The sequence below is a fragment of the Lytechinus variegatus genome, chromosome 3 (assembly GCF_018143015.1).
Source record: "Lytechinus variegatus isolate NC3 chromosome 3, Lvar_3.0, whole genome shotgun sequence".
Lineage (NCBI taxonomy): Eukaryota > Metazoa > Echinodermata > Echinoidea > Temnopleuroida > Toxopneustidae > Lytechinus > Lytechinus variegatus.
In genome coordinates, this window is record NC_054742.1 from 72,457,995 (window position 1) to 72,476,258 (window position 18,264).

An 18,264-nucleotide genomic window follows, 5' to 3' on the forward strand; every position below is an offset into this window, starting at 1 on the left:
AAATTCAATTCAATTCAATTCAATATAAGGGTTCATTTTCGATTTTCTTTTTGGAGGGGGGGGGGGGGGGGGCTGTCAAAAATGCAAAATGTTTACATGATGTTTCGTTACGAAATTATTACCCTTTAATCCTTTAACACATTAACTGTTTTTTCTTTCTTCATATCTCCACATTACAATAACTTTTGTAAAGATTAAAAGATTATATAAATTGTAACAATAAATTGCATGTTCAACTTCAAGCAATCTGTTCTTGTAATTTAGATAATGTTTCATGGATCGGATCGAAACAAAACTCTTCTTAAACGGTTTGAGCTTGTTTACTCATAAAGGAATGGAATTGGGATAAAGTTTGTTATCATTCTTTTTTTCTTTGAAGTCTGTAATCAATGATCCCCAAATAACGCACTAAAATGAGTAAAGAATAATACTTTCTTCTCACAGTCATTATTTCTTAAAGAGGAAGCATTTTGTAAAGTGATTAGTTGCCCCATTTCCCTTTTTCGTCTTGACTAGTTGTTTTTTTCCATTTGTTTCCATATTACAGGAAGATTCATCAGAATGTGGGCGTGGCATTGCTTCCCGACCTTCCACTTGCCTCATTCTCATTGGCCTCGTTTTGACCGCTTGGTGGCGCCATCATTATTGATGTACAGACGACATTAAATTCAAATTGAAACTTTGCCATCGGTTTTTTGTTTCTTTCTTCATTTTAAGTGTGTGCAACTTTCATTCATGGTGCAGAAGACTTTGAACAATTTTAATTTTTCAAAAGAATGGCAGATGATTCATTCTGAGGTGTTTAATTATTGTTCTAGTGGCCCAAATATGGAGTAGTGTGTGTGTGCAGCGCTTTGTAACAGAACGGAAAAGGCGCAAAAACAAAATGACTATTCGATTGGACTGGATAATTCTACAAGTATATACTATGTGTACTGCTCTAATTTGATTATGCGAGGTTAAGGAGATAAAAGGATAATAGTTATTCTTTGTTTACATAGTGAGGACATTGACTACAGATGCGCTGGGATTTTCTCGTGCAATTTTAATAATGGACAGTTGAAATAGCGTCCGGACTGTCATCTTGCAGTAATAATTTGTGCTGTAAGTACAATGACGTAGAGAGGAAAATCGGAAAGGATGCAGCGTTCCTTATCTTTCTCTTTATTTCATTTTTTTCTTTACAAAATGCGAAGAATTCGGAATGTTACATTCATGATTATTTCCACCGTGATGATGATCTCAGTGATGGGAACCCGGCACAATGGAGTAGTATGCCTAACAATGGAGTATGTAATATTTTATTAGAATGCTCCCCCCAGGGAGTGGAGACAGTGCATACATTGTGTGCGAACAAGCTAGTATCCGATGACTGGTTCTCTGTTGAGTGCTTAGACAATGTCGTTCCAATTGTTCGAGCGCTTTACTGACAAGAGAGGAATATTATCATTATGTTTATCAATAACCTATAACGATTGGTGATTCATTTATTGATTTATTGCATTGTGGTTAAACCATTATGATACAATATCGAGAGACATTCTTAATCCCATGGGCGGCTATCCCGTGGAATAAGGGCACATTCCTGGGAAAATCAAATTTCATTCAGCAACAATGGGAAATGCCCCCCCCCCGTCTTTTTCCCTCCTTGGGGTTCTTCGCCCCTCCCCCATGAACGTCCATTTTACCATGTAAGTGTTGGAACTTGATTGCAAAAATGGAATATGTAGATTGGCCTATATGAACGGGAAGGGGTATTGATAATAGCCATTTAAAACTGGTTTTCAAGATGAAATGACAAATCAAACAATTGGAATAGAAATCCATGGACTAATCATTAAAAGAACATTTCCCTGTTATTCTGTCGAGTTCTGCTTTGTGAAAGAAGGGGGAATTGTGCCCCGATGGTATCCGTTACTACGCCATTGGATTCCGCTTGAAAGCATCATTTTTATTAAGTATTCAACTTGTGATTTATTGATTTAACAGTATATTTGCAAATAACAGAGGATTTATTATGCTTATTGATTTGAATTTGATATTTTAATTACATTTGTATTGTTATGATCATATTGCTTTTCACGGTTTGTGCCTTTTCAATATTAAAGAATTATATGTTATGCCTCTTTTATGCTGAGTAATGTGTTTTGTGAAGATGATTTATTCAGAAAGCATGTCGTTGAAAATGTGAAAGCACAAAGGAAGTGCAGAAAAGCGTCCAATTTCTTTTTCTGATTGTATTTTTCGTAATCTAAGCTGCAGAGTGTCTTTCAAGGAATAAAGTGCGTTATTTTGTTACACCTCAAGCAAATCGAATCGAAATTACGAACACCTGCAAAGTGTAGTTTCTGTTATTCCTCCAGATTTATAAATTTTATTTATTTGATTATTTATTGCAAATAGTAATCGAGAATAGCCTATTTAGTTTGAAAAAATATTAATACTCGTTTTATATACATTGGGGTAACATAAAATTTGAATATTATATTGTCGTTGACAAAAGTATTTTGAAAATTGACTTTGGTGAACGGCAACGTGGATATTTTTTTACGAAGTGAATAATTATGTTTGATCAAAGCCGTGAAAATGTTTATTTTACTTCCAGTCGCGGCACGACAAGGGGGTAGGGAGGTAATGGAATGGTCGAGCCACATTATATTTTTACGGAAAAAACCGTATGGAAATAATAAAAAATAGATTGTGGAAAGTTTGCAAAAGAAACTCTTTATACTTGTCCCTATTTTTTCATCTTATGAATAAACCAAACACTTTGGGGGTCATCTTAGCATTCCTAATTTCTCCATTTTCCGAACCCCACGGCACCCCCATAGGGGACACCCGCGTTCTTTTCTTCTTTTTTTCGGGGGGGGGGGGTAAGATAACTCTTGTTTTAACAGCGTCTATTCTGTTCAACCTAGTTCAAAATATAGAAAGTTCAAATTCCCGACTTACCGATATATTTCTTTGGTGTTCAACCGGAGAGATGTATATAACTTTAATATGCTCCAAATTTAAAGCACGCAGTTTGCCTACTGTGCGCGGTCTGCGTGCACAAATCCATGCCACTCTTCATAAATAAAATACAAGTATTGCGAAATTCATTACATACTCTTACAATATTCAAAATATCAGACCATTATCGTTTGATATCTGAAAAAAGTATTTTCAGTGCATTTTGGTTTATGTTCAGGGTACCTTTTCTGTTTATTTGTTTTATTTGATAGTGGTGCTCTGGGTCCGGGGCTTCCAGCATCATACCGAATGTGTACTTTGTCTGTTATGCTTCGTTTCGGAGATTAAACAACGCCGATATTATTTTTTCTTTTTTAATAAACTATTTGATGTTTGAACAATGATTTAAAAGGCATGGATCGCTGAACGAATTTGAGCCAAAAATGTATTTGGAAGGGGGCTGTACATGGTTAATGAAAAAGATGCGTGGGACTGGGTTGAAGGGCCACATCCACCCCTCTGGTTCCGCGACCGCTGAAAAGCATGAGAAAATAGGAATTTTGTATCTTTAACATGAAGTCGTATACATGTTCTCTGCCGTTGAATGTTTTATATAAAGTACATACTACATGTATCTTTTGTTTATATTTGTGCTTCCGATAAATTGTTATGTAAAATTGTGCATGTAGGTGACTTACTTGAAAAAAAAGGGAAGAAATTGTTATTTCAAATTATGCATGGCTCTTAATCGATATTTTACTTTGTATTTTAACGGCTATACAGCACATATTCAAGGAAGAGCAGTTATTATATCACATTAAAGGCGAAACAATAAGTATAGCATTCATAATATAATTTCTAAAGCGAAACTTTATAATGCAATAAATTTCCTATTTCACATCCTGATTTTCCTATATACAATTATTCAAATCAAGTTTTAAAGTAAACCTGTGCCCCGTTGCATAATAACTTTGCCACCTAGTGGTAACTACCATGGTAACGCTGATCAACATCCTATCAAATTCATAGATTCATGGTAGTTGCCATTGGATGGCAAAGTTAACATAATGGTAACTTTTATGCAACAGGGCCCTGGACTTTTGCCATCATTATTTTTTTTTTTGACGATTCCAATTCTATTTTCTTTGAGAAGTGCAAAAAAAAATGATATTCAATAAACATTGTTATTGAACTGCCATGCTAAGAGTTAAGTCAACAGATTTGGTGCTCGGTCCGGCATAATTTTAGATAATCACGAAACACTTTTTTTTTATTTTATGCATGAATGTAGAAAAATCAGCAAAAGGTCTTGAGGGATAGCAAGCGTTCACATGAATATTTCATTAATGTTCTACTCTCTTCAGAATATTCTCATTCTTATACCCCAGTATTGTAATCCGTATACTATTATATTCTATGTTGAAGTACTATATTCAATGAGAGTCAATGTAGTACTTCTTTGTTGAAGAACTGTGTGTTCGCAATCATGTTTAAATTGTGTATTGTATTGTAATGAAACTAAATCTACATTCACACGTGTTGCAATTGTTGAATTATATATTACCAATTTTTTTTATATTTAAGAGGACATTAGTAAAATTGATGAAACATTGCTAGCTTTTGTCTAAGACTCGTTATGTTTGATGTGATGTGTATTCGATTAAACTGTTTCTACACAGGTTAAAAAAAGACAAATGACATGAATGAAAAGGGAATTCGAATGTTTTAAAAATACATTTAATGGAAATATTTGCACAATAAAGGACAAGAAAAGCACATAAAACGATAATTAGTAAACGAAATACATCATACAAAATGAGATTTATTTAAAATATACCGCGGTGGAAAACAAAACATTATTAAAAGGACATCGTGATAATTGTCTTCAGATGGATTTAAAAAGGAAAATAACTAATAAAACGATACAACCACTCATATCATTACATACATTGGGCAACTTGCACTGCAAAAACTCTGGTGTTGATTTAACACCGGCCCAGCGGAGAAGTGTTAAACAACACCAGTTTCGTTTTGGTCTAACACCAGATAGGTGTTTATACAACACCAATTAGTATTAAAACAGCATCGGTTTGATTCCAAACTGGTGTTGTTTCAATACTTCTCTGGAGTGGACATAGAGATTCCGGGCTGGTGTTAAATCAACACCGGAGCTTTTGCAGTGTGGTCGTCGGCAAATATGGGCCGGTCGCGGTCCCGACTATATAGGTTTATACGTGGACCTATGGTCCATAACAGTTTGAAAATAGAAATAAAAGGCCAATAACAAAAGTAACAATAGCAAAGTAGGGGAAATACATCAAATAAGAAATGAATATGTTCTAAAGGCAAGGTCTCCGCAAATTACCCCAAAACATACGACAGTATTTCTTGAAAAAATGTTAATCAGCAAATAACCACTCTCAGTCACTTTGAAAAATCAATGATTCTATCATTGCCGTAGCTGTTATTAACGATTCTATTTCCTGTTTATTTCTTGTATAAAATTCAATTTTAAATAATAAATGAAGAACGAAGAAAATCAATGAAGAATATAGAACGAAGAAAAAACCACAAACATTCTTGTGTCCTTGGAGCCATCCCCAACAACACGTTCATGACGAACATACAATGCCACACAAATAAATAACATTAACAAGAATAACAAAACAGAACATAACACAAATCATTAAATCAAACATTGCATTGGAACTCCATCAACATTAACATGGTTAATTAGTGTATACATTATGTTATCTTTTATCATTAACGATATAAGGTTTTTATAATTTGTTCCTAACAATATGATAAAAATGAAGTGTTTGTTTGACGACAGATCGGAATCCACAATTTCATACATAACGATAATCATAATAGCCTCTAGTTTGTACTTTTTCTTTTCTTACCCTGATAAAAAAAAAATCAGTCATAATACTTTTTTTGTTAACGATAATATGCGCAATTCTAAAATGAAACCAAAATAATATGGTCACTAAAAACACATTTAAAACAAGACGAGGTCATTACAAAAAAAAACAATTATAAGGGATTACACGGAGGCCTTCTGTGAAACTCCGTTATAATTTCATTTTTGACAAAGATGAAATAAGACGCTGATTTTCAAGTTTCTCAGATTACCTCATATTTCAAATGACATGGAAAAGAATAGAATGTGGTAAGGCTCAGAACAATCGTAAAAGCAGCCGATGGAGAAGAAAATTTCAAACAAAGATATGATTTTCTTTAAAAAAATACAGAAGACATACTACATGTATTGAATAATTCATAATCAAATCTCCGTTGCCAAAGCACGTTAATAAGCCATTTCGTAGTTCCTTTCTGCGCATGATCAAAAGATTCTACGCATGATCAGAAGAAGGTCATTTGCTATAAAGTGACATGGTGCTTTAAAATCTAATGAGATAAGCACCAACTTTGATGTCTTGATTATTCATATATTCTTTTGAATTGTCGTTTTCATTTACATCCACAAAAAACAACAATGCTTCCACGAACGACTGGTATTTCACAGTTTGTCAAGTACATTGTGCAACATGCTAAGATATGCATTCAAAGTAGGAATGCAACAAATACCTTCATTAAGTGTTCATTGGTGTGCTATTCTAAGTCACCTGGGCTATTCAATTTATTCATCCTGCTATGTAAGGCAAGCTTACGTAATATCTTGCTTTGAAATCTGCCTATCATGATGAAAGAAATGAAAGGTCATTTGACCAAAATTGCCCATGAAGTAACTACGAACTGGTCTATAAGATATATTTTTTACATCATGATCTGATTTAATATACTTTTTTGATCAATATACATAATTAAGAGTAGAAAAGGCTATACAGATAGAGAGAAAATGGAAATAAGAACAGTAATTATACATATTTATCAAGAAAACAGCGATATAAACTCAAGACTTTCGTTCGAGAAGAGCGCAGGAGAAGAATATTTATTTGGTCAATTTGTGCCATCTGACATCGAATGGTCCTCCTTGTCCCATGCACCCAAACCGATCCGATACTAGACCGCCATCGACACCGATATCGTCGGCTGACATCGTGTGCATATAGACCATGAACCTACATTGGAGAGCAGGGCAGACATGAATAACGGCAGAAGGGGGAAGGGGTAGAAAGGGAGAAAAGGGGAAAGAAGAGATTGTAAAAAATAAAATTATAAATAAAAATAAAATTATAAATAATAGTTATAACTTAAGTCTTTTTTTTAACGAAAATTACACTTGGCATATCAATTTCACAATGGAACGACAAGGAAGAGGGGTATAATGGGGAAGTGTCTTTTTCTTATCAATTGAATAATTTGCAAGACTTTCATCATGTTACTCCACTGATTATTACGAGGCAATATTTTTTTTCATTTCTTTTGAACACATGTCATACCTGCAGCTTCACCTTCACATTGCCATAGGTGGGGTGGCAGACTGATATTAAAGTATTCATTTCCGGACATTTTACGAGCCCATAGTGATTTGTTTTTTTAATTATAAGTATAACAAAACAATGCAATGAATAAGTGTCAATAAGCAATGGAGATAATCCGTATTTATATCTAAATCGTGAGTAGCAAAGAAATGCAATATATTTCTTAAGATAATATAGGACAGTGACGGATCCAGAACAACAGTGCCATGGGGCACATCTGGAGGGTGCCCCTCTCTTTTTTAAAAGCCATAACACATATTTTGTCAGGGAATACATCGTGCACACACTTATAATTTATTATTATTTTTTTTTGCTTGTCATATTGTCGTAAATACGCGAGTAGGACATATTTTTATTGCCTGTCAATTTTTTTCCTGACATATTTTGTTTATTTATTTATTTTATTTATCAATCATTATTATTATTTTTATTTTTTTTATATATTTTTTTTCTTTGGGGGGTTTATTTTTTCCTACCAAACGTCCCCCCTTTAGACAATCCTGGATCCGCCCCTGATACACGACAATCTTAATCAGACCATCGATAAAAAAGGTGCAATTCCCGAACTTACCTCGAGGCATTTTTAAGTTTAAGGTGCTCCTTGATGAAGTCCAAGATCTTTTGAGATGTTTCTCTCCGATGCTCTACGTCCCCGAATCCACGGGATGTACACAGTGAGATATAGCCGGCCGGGTCGGTCGACCCTCCCCGGAGCATGAACTGATTCGGATGGATGTGAACGGTTATCTTCTGAAAATTGAAACCACAGGTTGACAATAGATGAGATCATGATCAATGACAGAATTGACAGATAAATACGAAATAATGTATGAGACTTAAATCTATGGTAATTAAAATGGAAGAAACAAGGTAAAATTGATATAAAAAAGGGTAGGTAATCTAATCAAGAACTCGTATTTCATTAAAAAAACACCTCATACAACTACGATAAAATACCCGCATTACTATACCTTTTTTAGTTTAAGAAAATATGTAATCGGGATCTATTTATGTCAATTCAGGATGTAAAATTGCTTCAAAAAGGTTTCACTGACATTAAACAATCAATCTGAAAATCAGCATTTTCATACAAACAAACTAGATAATTTGCACCATTCAATCTTATCAGTGTAAATCGAATCGTGGGGGGGGGGTCGGTCTAAGGTGTATTCCCACCACGCTCCCCCCCTCGCCAATGATCAGATAGGCCTATATTAAATCATTTTCCAATAGGCCTAGGCACTCATGCTTCCGTTTTCCCCAAGTTTTTTTATGACAAGAAGCTGTACGAACACTGAACTCTGAATTGTTTTATGTGTCGCATTTATTCAGTAAACATTTTATTGAACAAGTCCGAAACAGAGTCTGTGCCTTTATTATATATTTACATAACATTCTTATCTCATGAATACACATGTCACCCACAAGCACGTCTATCGATTAAGAACAGACAGAGCAACACTTGGACGACAATGTTCATGTTTTATTTGTATAAAGATAAACGACACCGTGAACCTTTGACATTGATAATATTCATTTAAAGAACTTCTCTGGAATAACTGAAATGACGCATAGGACTAGCCCCCTTCAGTAACTCTACCAGTAAGTAATTCGTCCTGACTCTTAAAAAAATAACTTCGTATATTTATTTTTAGATGAGCTAATATAATAGACAGAGTTGGGCAAATACAATATTTTTGTTCAATGGCACAATGAAAAAAAACCCAATATCTTTGTTTATGGACTTTGTAACGCTCTCTCTCCAGATACACAATTCGCTTCCTTCCCTTGTCTAGGCCTAATTTTGTTCAAACAAAAAGTACATGCATGGCTTTTGTAAAAGATAAAACATATGTCAAGGACAAGGTCATCAAAAGAAAACTTGAACATCGATCAATAGTGGATTTTGATTTATAATACATTTCTGATAACGACTTGGGATAATAGTACTACCCTGGAGACTCTGAAGTGGTTTCATCAATAATTTCAATTACTGAAAGGTAACCCCCCCCCCCCGCCCCCATGCACATTTAAGTGAATTGTTTGTCACAATTCGTTGACAAAAGAACCAAAAAACACATCTGATTCAGTAGCTCTGCTAGAATTGACAAATTATGTTGAGACCTGTATTTACAAAACACAAAGAAGATGAGTTTGTCATGCATGCATGTCTTTGGATTATGCTAATAACTAGTAGCTTTGCCAGATGAATTATTTCAAATAGGTGGAGGGGAGGGAGTTGGGTAGACAAACATTTTGCGTTTTTGACTGTTTTCAACAAAAAGCAATCAGTATATTAATGTGAGTACTAGATCGACCCCCCCCCCGCACCACCAAGAATTAAAAAAAGGGAAAGAAAACCGGGAAGAAAAAGAAAGGTCTATAGAATACATGATTAAAAAATACATCCAAGCATAAATTTGATTTATGAGGAGGTACAAATCTGTATTCCCGTATAAACACGTCATGAACCAAAATTAAGCCCGCTTAGTTAAATTTACAAGAGAGAATACCAAAGATGTAAAATGGCCTACCTCCTCTTCCCTATGCAATCTGTCTGCCAATATGTGGGAAAGTCCTGTCGCAATCTCCTCCATCGTCGAGCTGACATCCACATTCGTCACAAACACTGCAAGAGGCATGGTGTATTTTGAGCTGAAGACACAAATGTAGTATAATAACCGAACAGATGACGAGACAATTTGGTAAATATTCCGTCAAATTGATGGTTTTATTCCCGCAAACGAAGTGGAAAATCACTGGGTGTAGCTGTAGCATTCGCAAGTGTAATTGGTATGAGTGGAAATGCACGTAAACCTACGTGTATTTATGCGAACTTGACACTCGCATTTGTGTTGTCACAGCTGATTCACGCGTGACGTCACAAAACACGTTGCTTTTACTCCAGCCTCAAAAGATTACTTTCCAGCAATGTTATTCCGTTGTATCCAAATAATCTTTGAACTAATCGATCCTTTGTTTGCCATTTTGTCATCGTTGCACATCCGTATTTATTACGAACTGATGCGATGGCTGTATCATTCAAACTGATGATGAAATGGATTTTAATAAATGAAGCTTGAATATCATAAATTTTCAAATCCTATAATAAAGCTAACCATGCTGTATTGTTCACTCGTGGACCGTCGAGGTCAATGTCAACGTCCAGGGTTGCGATCGAACCCCCTCGAATTGGTGTCGGGGTCAAGATCAGTGTTCGAAGGCTCAGAAAATCCACACAAAATAATAAAAGTACTCGGTGTTTACTCATGAGAAGAAAAAAAGAACGACTTCAATAACAATACCCCTAATGATAATGACTATTATGATAAAAAAATTAAAACAACAATAATAATTATTATTATAATTAATATAATAATAATCTTAATAATAATAATATGATAGTAATAGTAATTATAATAATAATAATCATAACAACAACAATAATAATAATAATAATTAAGATAGATAGATAGATAAATTATGATGGCTCCCTTCCGCCCCCCCCCCCTCCACCCTCTCCTCAGGAGCATGCGTAAATCCAAACGTACTTTTGGCAGATTGCACGTGATCAATGTAAACACAGATTATCGATCATAATTCTGGTTATATATTTTCAATGCATAAAACCGGGCGTTTCACTGCAAGCTGCACATCAGTATAGCATACCTGTATCGTCTGTACGGGTTTATATCATTCGATTTTCGGGATTTTCGTTTTGCCTTGAACCAGATCTTGAAAAGACCACATCATGCCATTGGTCGTTATTAGCACAAACATCAAGAGATCTTCTATACCAGAAGGTTTTCTGAAAGGATTTTCCAAGGTTTACTCCGAGGCTGTAAACAGAGAAGAAAAGGTAATTGCAATTACACACAATTGATTTTTGTTTTTGTAATGCCAGTTTTATTGAAGAAATTAGTGACTCAATTATTGATGGTGGATTAGGGACATCCAGCGCTGCATGGATCCAGGATTTCGCTCATGCGGAAGAAGAAAAAAATGATAATAATTAATGATGATGACACTACTCCTACTACTCCTACTACTCCTACTACTACTACTACTACTACTACTACTACTACTACTACTACTACTACTACTACTACTACTACTACTACTACTACTACTACTACTACTACTACTACTATTGCTACTACTACTACTATTGCTACTACTACTACTATTACTACTACTACTACTATTAGCGTACCTTGCGGGGGGGGGGGGGGCAGAGTGCCACCCTGACGAGTCACAACATATTATGCAAGGGACGTATCCCTGCCCCCCCCCCCCGACGAGTCAAAACTGATCCCTGACGAGCCACAAGTGACCCCCTCCTTTGAACTTAATTTTTTTTTTTTTTTTGCTTGGCAATTTTCTATTTTTTTTGCTGGTGCGAAATGTCCTTTACTTGCGGTTGAAGACCTTTTTTTTTGCTTGTCAATTTTTTTGGCGGACGAATTTGCTCCCCTCCCCCTTTGGAAAATCGTATAGGTACGCCACTGACTATATTACTACTACTACTACTACTACTACTACTACTACTACTTCTTCATCTTTTTCTTCTCCTTCTTTTTCTTCTACTACTACTATACTACTACTACTACTATACTACTACTACGAATAATAATCATTTGAATACATTGTCGACCAATCAAGAAACTGGTTGACATTCCTTTCTCAAAAGATGAATAATACTGAAGTATCCGTACGGATGGTTGGAGAAAATCTAGATTCTTACTTATTTTCATCCACTCTTTTACCAGATTGGTTTCTTAAAAAGTTAGAGAGGGCGTTTTTCTGTTTCATCTGGAATGAACGGTACCGGAATGGACCCGACAAAATAAGAAGAAATGTCATGCATGATCCGGGATCTATCATACGGAGGAATAAAGATGATAGATGCGTATTCGGCTGTTAAAGCCGGACAGTTATTTTGGATAGATAGAATAAAACAAGTGGATAAACAAGGATGGTTTCAAATCCTTTAATATCATCTCAAAAGAACGGAGGATTATTTGTATTTAACTGTAACTATGGTCATAAAAATGTTGAGCTTGTATATCCTCGGTTTTGTAAAACTATTTTACAATGTTGGGATTCTCTTAATGAAAATTGTTTCTAATTTTGTTTTTTTTTTGTTTTTTAATGACATCCTTACTGGAGGATGTATTTAAAGATGATGTGATGAAATGAAAAGGTTATTTGATTAAGACTCCAACGATTACTTTAGATTAAAAGGACTGCATTCTGCATTTATAAAGACAAATTTTTCTAAAATATAAAATACGGACTCATTTAAGAATGCAGCTATATAACAAACATTATTTTTCCTGCTGAACTGATACGGCTAAACAAAATAAAAATACACATTTTATTGGTAGCAGAAAGATAAGCGTCCAGTAAGTATGTTTAGACTTCAAAATAGATATGATGTTTCAGATAAAGAATTGATATTGGCCTCGTTCATCTATTCTATTAACACTATTGATGTAAATTACAGAGAATTTCAGTTCAAAGTATTGAACGATATTTCAAACTTGAACTTTAAGTCGTATAAAATTGAAGTCATTACTTCACCTTTATGTTCTTTCTGTAATGCAGAAAAAGAAACGATAGAACATTTATTTTGGAATGGTCCATTTACACAGTTATTTTGGAATCAGCTGGGAAAAGAACTTAGTATGTTGGATTTTTTCGTTATTAACGGAAAAAAGTTTAATACTCGGTATGTTATACAAAATATCCTCTTTTTAATCTTGTTTTAGTTATTGTAAAGAAATCAATTTATCTTAGTAGATGTAAATCATGTACACCACAGTTTCTGATTGTGTTGATTTGTTAACTAGATCGTATCATGGACCATGATCGTATAAAGTGGAAAAATTTATAGCTATTCGAAATAACAAAAGGAGTGTCTATAAACGCAGGTGGCGAGACACGATACAGTGTTAACCACTTATGTTATGTAACTGTTATGTGATTTCTTATAATGTATCATCTGTATTTGTTCAACTCTATTGATTTGAATGTACCTTGAAGTGACCAAAAACACATTTAAATAAACAATAAATAAAAAAAACATTGTTACTATTACTGGGGCCCGTTTCATGAAACTTGTTATAATAAAACATTTGCAATAACAGTTAAAAGCTACTGGAATCCTTCAATCTGATTGGCTAATGGTAATTTCGTTATAGGAATCGTGCATTATTCCTAGTTGCTATAAGAAGACTTTTTGAAACGGGATCCTGTTGTGTCACAGCTACACCGACGAAGAATCCAAACCGACCATAATCTATGCATGCCTTAGATTAGTCTACCAGCACAGACTCATATTTGACATTTTAACCAATAACAGGTCGAGATCCTAGATTAAAGGACAAGTCCACCCCAACAAAAACTTGATTTCAATAAAAAGAGAAAAATTCAACAAGCATAACACTGAAAATTTCATCAAAATCGGATGTAAAATAAGAAAGTTATGGCATTTTACAGTTTCGCTTATTTTCAACAAAATAGTTATATGAACGAGCCAGTCACATCCAAATGAGAGAATTGATGACATCACTCACTCACTATTTCTTTTGTAATATATTTTATGAAATATTTTTATTTTCTCGTCATTATCATGTGAAATGAAGTTTCATTCCTCCCTGAACACGTGGAATTCCATTATTTTAACATTTTGTGCTTCAGGCAAGGAGGTCCTAATCGTCAAATTCGTAAAAATTGAAATATTGTATAATTCAAACAATAAAAAACAAAAGAAATAGTGAGTGAGTGACATCATCGACTCTCTCATTTGGATGTAACTGGCTCGTTATTTTGTTGTAAATAAGCGAAACTTTGAAATGTCATAACTTTCTTATTTTATATCCGATTTTGATGAAATTTTCAGCATTGTGCTTGTTTGATTTTTCTCTATTTATTTAATTCAACATTTTTCTGGGGTGGACTTGACCTTTAATAATGTACTGAAGGCTCTTTCGCTCAGGAAGTTTTGTTGTGCTAGTCTTTGCGTGGAGGCACACTTGTTGATCAAAGTTCTAATCAGGGTCTGTGCCTGCAAGCAGACTAGGATTAGATAGGACTGCAGTATGTGCGATTGTAATGTGTGAAATATATATGCATAAAATATGCAATCATAATTATCAGTACCATCAACTAATTACCATGGTAAATTTTGCCAAGCCACTTTTTTTATTATACCATAGAACTGAAGTGATTATTTGAAACCGCAGAATTCAAATCCAAATACATCTTTTTCTTTTATAAAAGAATTAATAAAAAGCATTCACAATAACTTTGCAAATTTGTAAAATCCATTTCCACAATTTATTATCAAATATGGTTTAACTTATCAAAGAAATGAAATAGATAAGCAAGAATACAACGGTTATTGACCTGTCCTGTTGAATTCATCTTCAACCCTTCCCCTATATTATTCACCAATGCAAACAAGATGAATTTTAGATCATGAACTTTGTAGCCTGGCAATGAGCTCACAATTATACTCCGGACAGAGTATCAAGAACTTAATTGACAAGGGTCGTAAAAAAATATGCAGTAAAATGTTAATTCTTTAACCTGCAAATAGATATGCCTTGAAGGTTTTTCCTGTTATAAATTAAGGGCAAGGGTTGATCCAGCATTTCGAAATGGAAGGGGCACATAGATATTTTTTGTTGAGAAGAGCAAATTGAGGTCTTCGCTTCAAAAAGACCCCTATTGTCAGGCTCACTTTTGAAAAGGGACGTTAGGGGGGGGGGGGGGGGTACAACCATGCAACATAATATTATGTGTCTAGTGCCCCCCCCCCCCTCTTATCGTGAGGAGGGATATCTATACGTGTATATTATAGTTCATTACGTGGTTACAAAATTGCGACTTAAAACATTAAAATACACTGACTTTCCCATTCTCTGTGTATAGCACAGCCCCATGGGATGAACTCAGTCGCTTCGATCACAATATTTTATTGCCCCCTTCCAGAAAGAAACCATGAGTGAGCCTATACGGTCATGATACAATTAGACTATCATAATTTTATTTTTATTTTATAAAATGAAATAAATTTAATATTTGCTTTTACATGCATGAAAAGTCGTACTGATTTTTTTTTCTTGGGGAGGGAGGGGGGTTGTGTTCATACCAAAATGTTTCAGGAATAATCCTCCAGCTTGATTTTTTTTTCGTCTTTGCCCTCTCCCTTTCTCTTTCTTCTTCTTTCTCTTTTTTTTCTTTCTCACTCTCTCTCTCCATCTCTCCGCGATGTTATGTAGATGATCAACTGTAGCCTGTATGCTGACGTTGAGATGATACGGAACGGAACCGATGAGCCAGCTTGCGTCATCACAATACGTCACACAATACCGCAAGACACCGACGGACGACGAGAAACGACCAGAAGGCTGCTAGAGTATGCGCAGACTCAGTTGAAGCTCACTGATGAAAATATGAAAAGGTATTATAACGATTATGTCTCTTTTTTTTCATTTTGTGCTCATGGATGGGAGCGATTCATCGACATTTGTCTCTGATAAATTGTCAGCTCTGGCTGACATGGAATTATGGAAAGTGTCGGATAAACCAGGACTTGTCGAATAAAACGTTGTCTTCCGTGATTGGCACAAAAATTATAGGCATGCTCTTTGTAAATAGGGATATTTAGATTTCCCACCACGCCCAGGATCCCATGCCACAGAATCTTCCTCCTTCTTTCGCGATTACCATCAAACTTGAATATTGAAGATTTTCCGCGAGTTTATGGGGATAAACAATTCGCCTCAATCTCATCATGATGAGTAAATAACCATATTAATTTTATATAAAAAAGTATCACTTTGTAACTTTTGATGTAATTATTAATGTATCTCTGTCATCTCGCAAATTTCAGATTCAGCGTTGTCTTCCTTACACCGAACGAGACGAAATAGGAACAAGTTCAGGAATGTTATGCGACAGAGATTGAAGACAGATCATCGCAGATGAACGTTATACATAGCGTATTTTGGCATCCGCTTCGTAAACGCTTACTGTATATTGTTCAGAATCTATTGTAATGCCCGTCAAATCGCAATGGACAGATTAGAGGTCATTGTCGAAAGTTGATTGACCGGGACCACTGATCTTAGTGTTTTCTGAATATATTATATAATATTCAAATCAGTGACCAGGACAGCACATCGTCTTAAGATTTGCACCGGACAAGAAATTGCAAATATGTCGTCTGTCCAGAGTCCAGGACAACACTGCTTTTTGATTCATAGATTTTCGACAAAGGCTGCTTTCTATATAATGAAGGGTTTGACAAAAGATTCTCTGTGTTACAGAAAGCGTCTGCGATGTGAATACCAAAATACCATATTAAAATAATCTCTTTGCAAACGTTTAGGGGAAGGGGATGGGTTTTATAGTCAGTGGAGAAACTTTGTTGAGTTCTTAGGTTCTTCATAAGAAAACAAAAAAATTTAATTGTATATGTGATGACAATTATCAAGGGCAAAGAGTTGTCTCAATGTATCCAATTTCAAAGGAAGATTTCAGCCTAAAATACGATTATCAAATTGGAGTGTAATGTGGACAAATCATATACTCATCCAAAAGAAAATGGTTTGCATAAATTAGTTTGAGGTTGAGCACCGTTCGTGGGACTCCGTGCAATTCTATGTTTCATTTTGTCGGTTTACATACATTTTTTTTACAATACGAAGTTTATTGCTATGATTTAGTTACCCATTAATTAACATTTATAATAAAAAAATATTCATTGGAATAGTATGCTTCTTATGCTAAGTGGTTGATTAAGTCACGTCTTATCAAAGATGTAGAATAAAGTTTCTTGTTTATAAGATTATTTCGTGTTAGAACTGTTGGTTTCTTTAGAAGAATTGTGTCAACTGATTTTTAGAACAACTTGCTAAGAAAATGAAGGGTTCGGTATAGGCCTATGCTCATTACCTACACTATAAATCATTTACGGATTAAAAAAAACGGTTTTTTATAAATTGGTCAAAACATGGAAAGAGAATCCGAATTAATTTTCTTAATTTCAAACGAGAAGAAACGGCGAGCGGTCAAATCATCTTTCCTTTACCCTTTTCCAAAACTGTATAGGGTTGGCCGAAGCGGGAAGTACTTACGGAAAAATACCGGATAAGTACTTTTTTTTTGGGGGGGGGGTGGGAAAGAGTTTGAAATCAGTTGGTAGAGCGTCTGTCTCACAACCGGGAGGTCGGGGGTTCAAACCCCGGCCGCGTCAGACCAAAAGACGTTCAAAGATGGGAGTTGCTGCTACCCTGTTTGGCGTTCAACGATTAAAGGGATAGATCCTCGTCGATCTGGCGCTGCACAGCGGCTGCCGGGCCCACGATCATTGGGCAAAGCAAATTTTTGGAGTATTTCATACCATGTCTATTTCGAACAATAAAATATTGATTTTCATTTTCAAATTAGTACTTGGAAATATCATTTTTTATGAATACACTTTGTAGATATTTTCAGGTATCGCCCCTTTATCTCAAGCATATTTTAATATTTCCCTGTATTTCCCATGCAGCAATTACTTTTTTTTATTCATTTATCAAGCATTTCTCACCTTGGCGGGAAATACCTTAATTTCTCGGAAAACTGCCATACCTGATTTCTGTCTTATATTTCTTCCAAAATCATTTGTTCGGTTTCAAAAACAGAAAATCACGACTATCCTGAATGCCCCTGTTTGTTAGGCCTGTACTGCATGTTTATTTTTGTTATCCTTGAAAACACATGGAGATACACGTGTCAGGGTGAGATGGTAATCAGTGCAAACATATTAATCCTCATTGTTGTTTTGGAGGACGACAAATCATGAAAATTT

General features: G+C 34.9%; 3 protein-coding genes across 4 annotated transcripts in view; 2 read left to right on the forward strand and 1 right to left on the reverse strand.

The window, feature by feature from the left end:
• Positions 1-3,145, forward strand: part of LOC121411878 (voltage-dependent calcium channel subunit alpha-2/delta-3-like) — a 105,686-nt gene extending 102,541 nt beyond the window's left edge. For both annotated transcript variants that reach the window (XM_041604764.1, XM_041604765.1), the window contains one exon: positions 548-3,145. In XM_041604764.1, coding sequence (XP_041460698.1) covers positions 548-649 — 102 coding nt within the window. In that variant the 3' untranslated portion in view covers positions 650-3,145. The remainder of the gene's footprint in view (positions 1-547) is intronic.
• Positions 3,146-6,662: 3,517 nt separating this feature from the next.
• On the reverse strand, positions 6,663-10,254 carry LOC121411880 (macrophage migration inhibitory factor-like). Its single transcript, XM_041604766.1, has 3 exons — positions 9,935-10,254; positions 7,972-8,150; positions 6,663-7,037 (listed from the first exon to the last, which is right to left on the reverse strand). The coding sequence occupies exons 1-3, from the start codon at positions 10,040-10,042 to the stop codon at positions 6,908-6,910; spliced, it is 417 nt and encodes a 138-aa protein (XP_041460700.1). The 5' UTR covers positions 10,043-10,254; the 3' UTR covers positions 6,663-6,907.
• A 775-nt stretch (positions 10,255-11,029) lies between these two features.
• LOC121412291 (macrophage migration inhibitory factor-like) lies at positions 11,030-16,399 on the forward strand. Its single transcript, XM_041605186.1, has 3 exons — positions 11,030-11,259; positions 15,689-15,870; positions 16,303-16,399. Exons 1-3 carry the CDS (start codon positions 11,152-11,154, stop codon positions 16,340-16,342), a joined length of 330 nt encoding a protein of 109 aa, XP_041461120.1. The 5' UTR covers positions 11,030-11,151; the 3' UTR covers positions 16,343-16,399.
• The last annotated feature ends 1,865 nt before the right edge of the window (positions 16,400-18,264 follow it).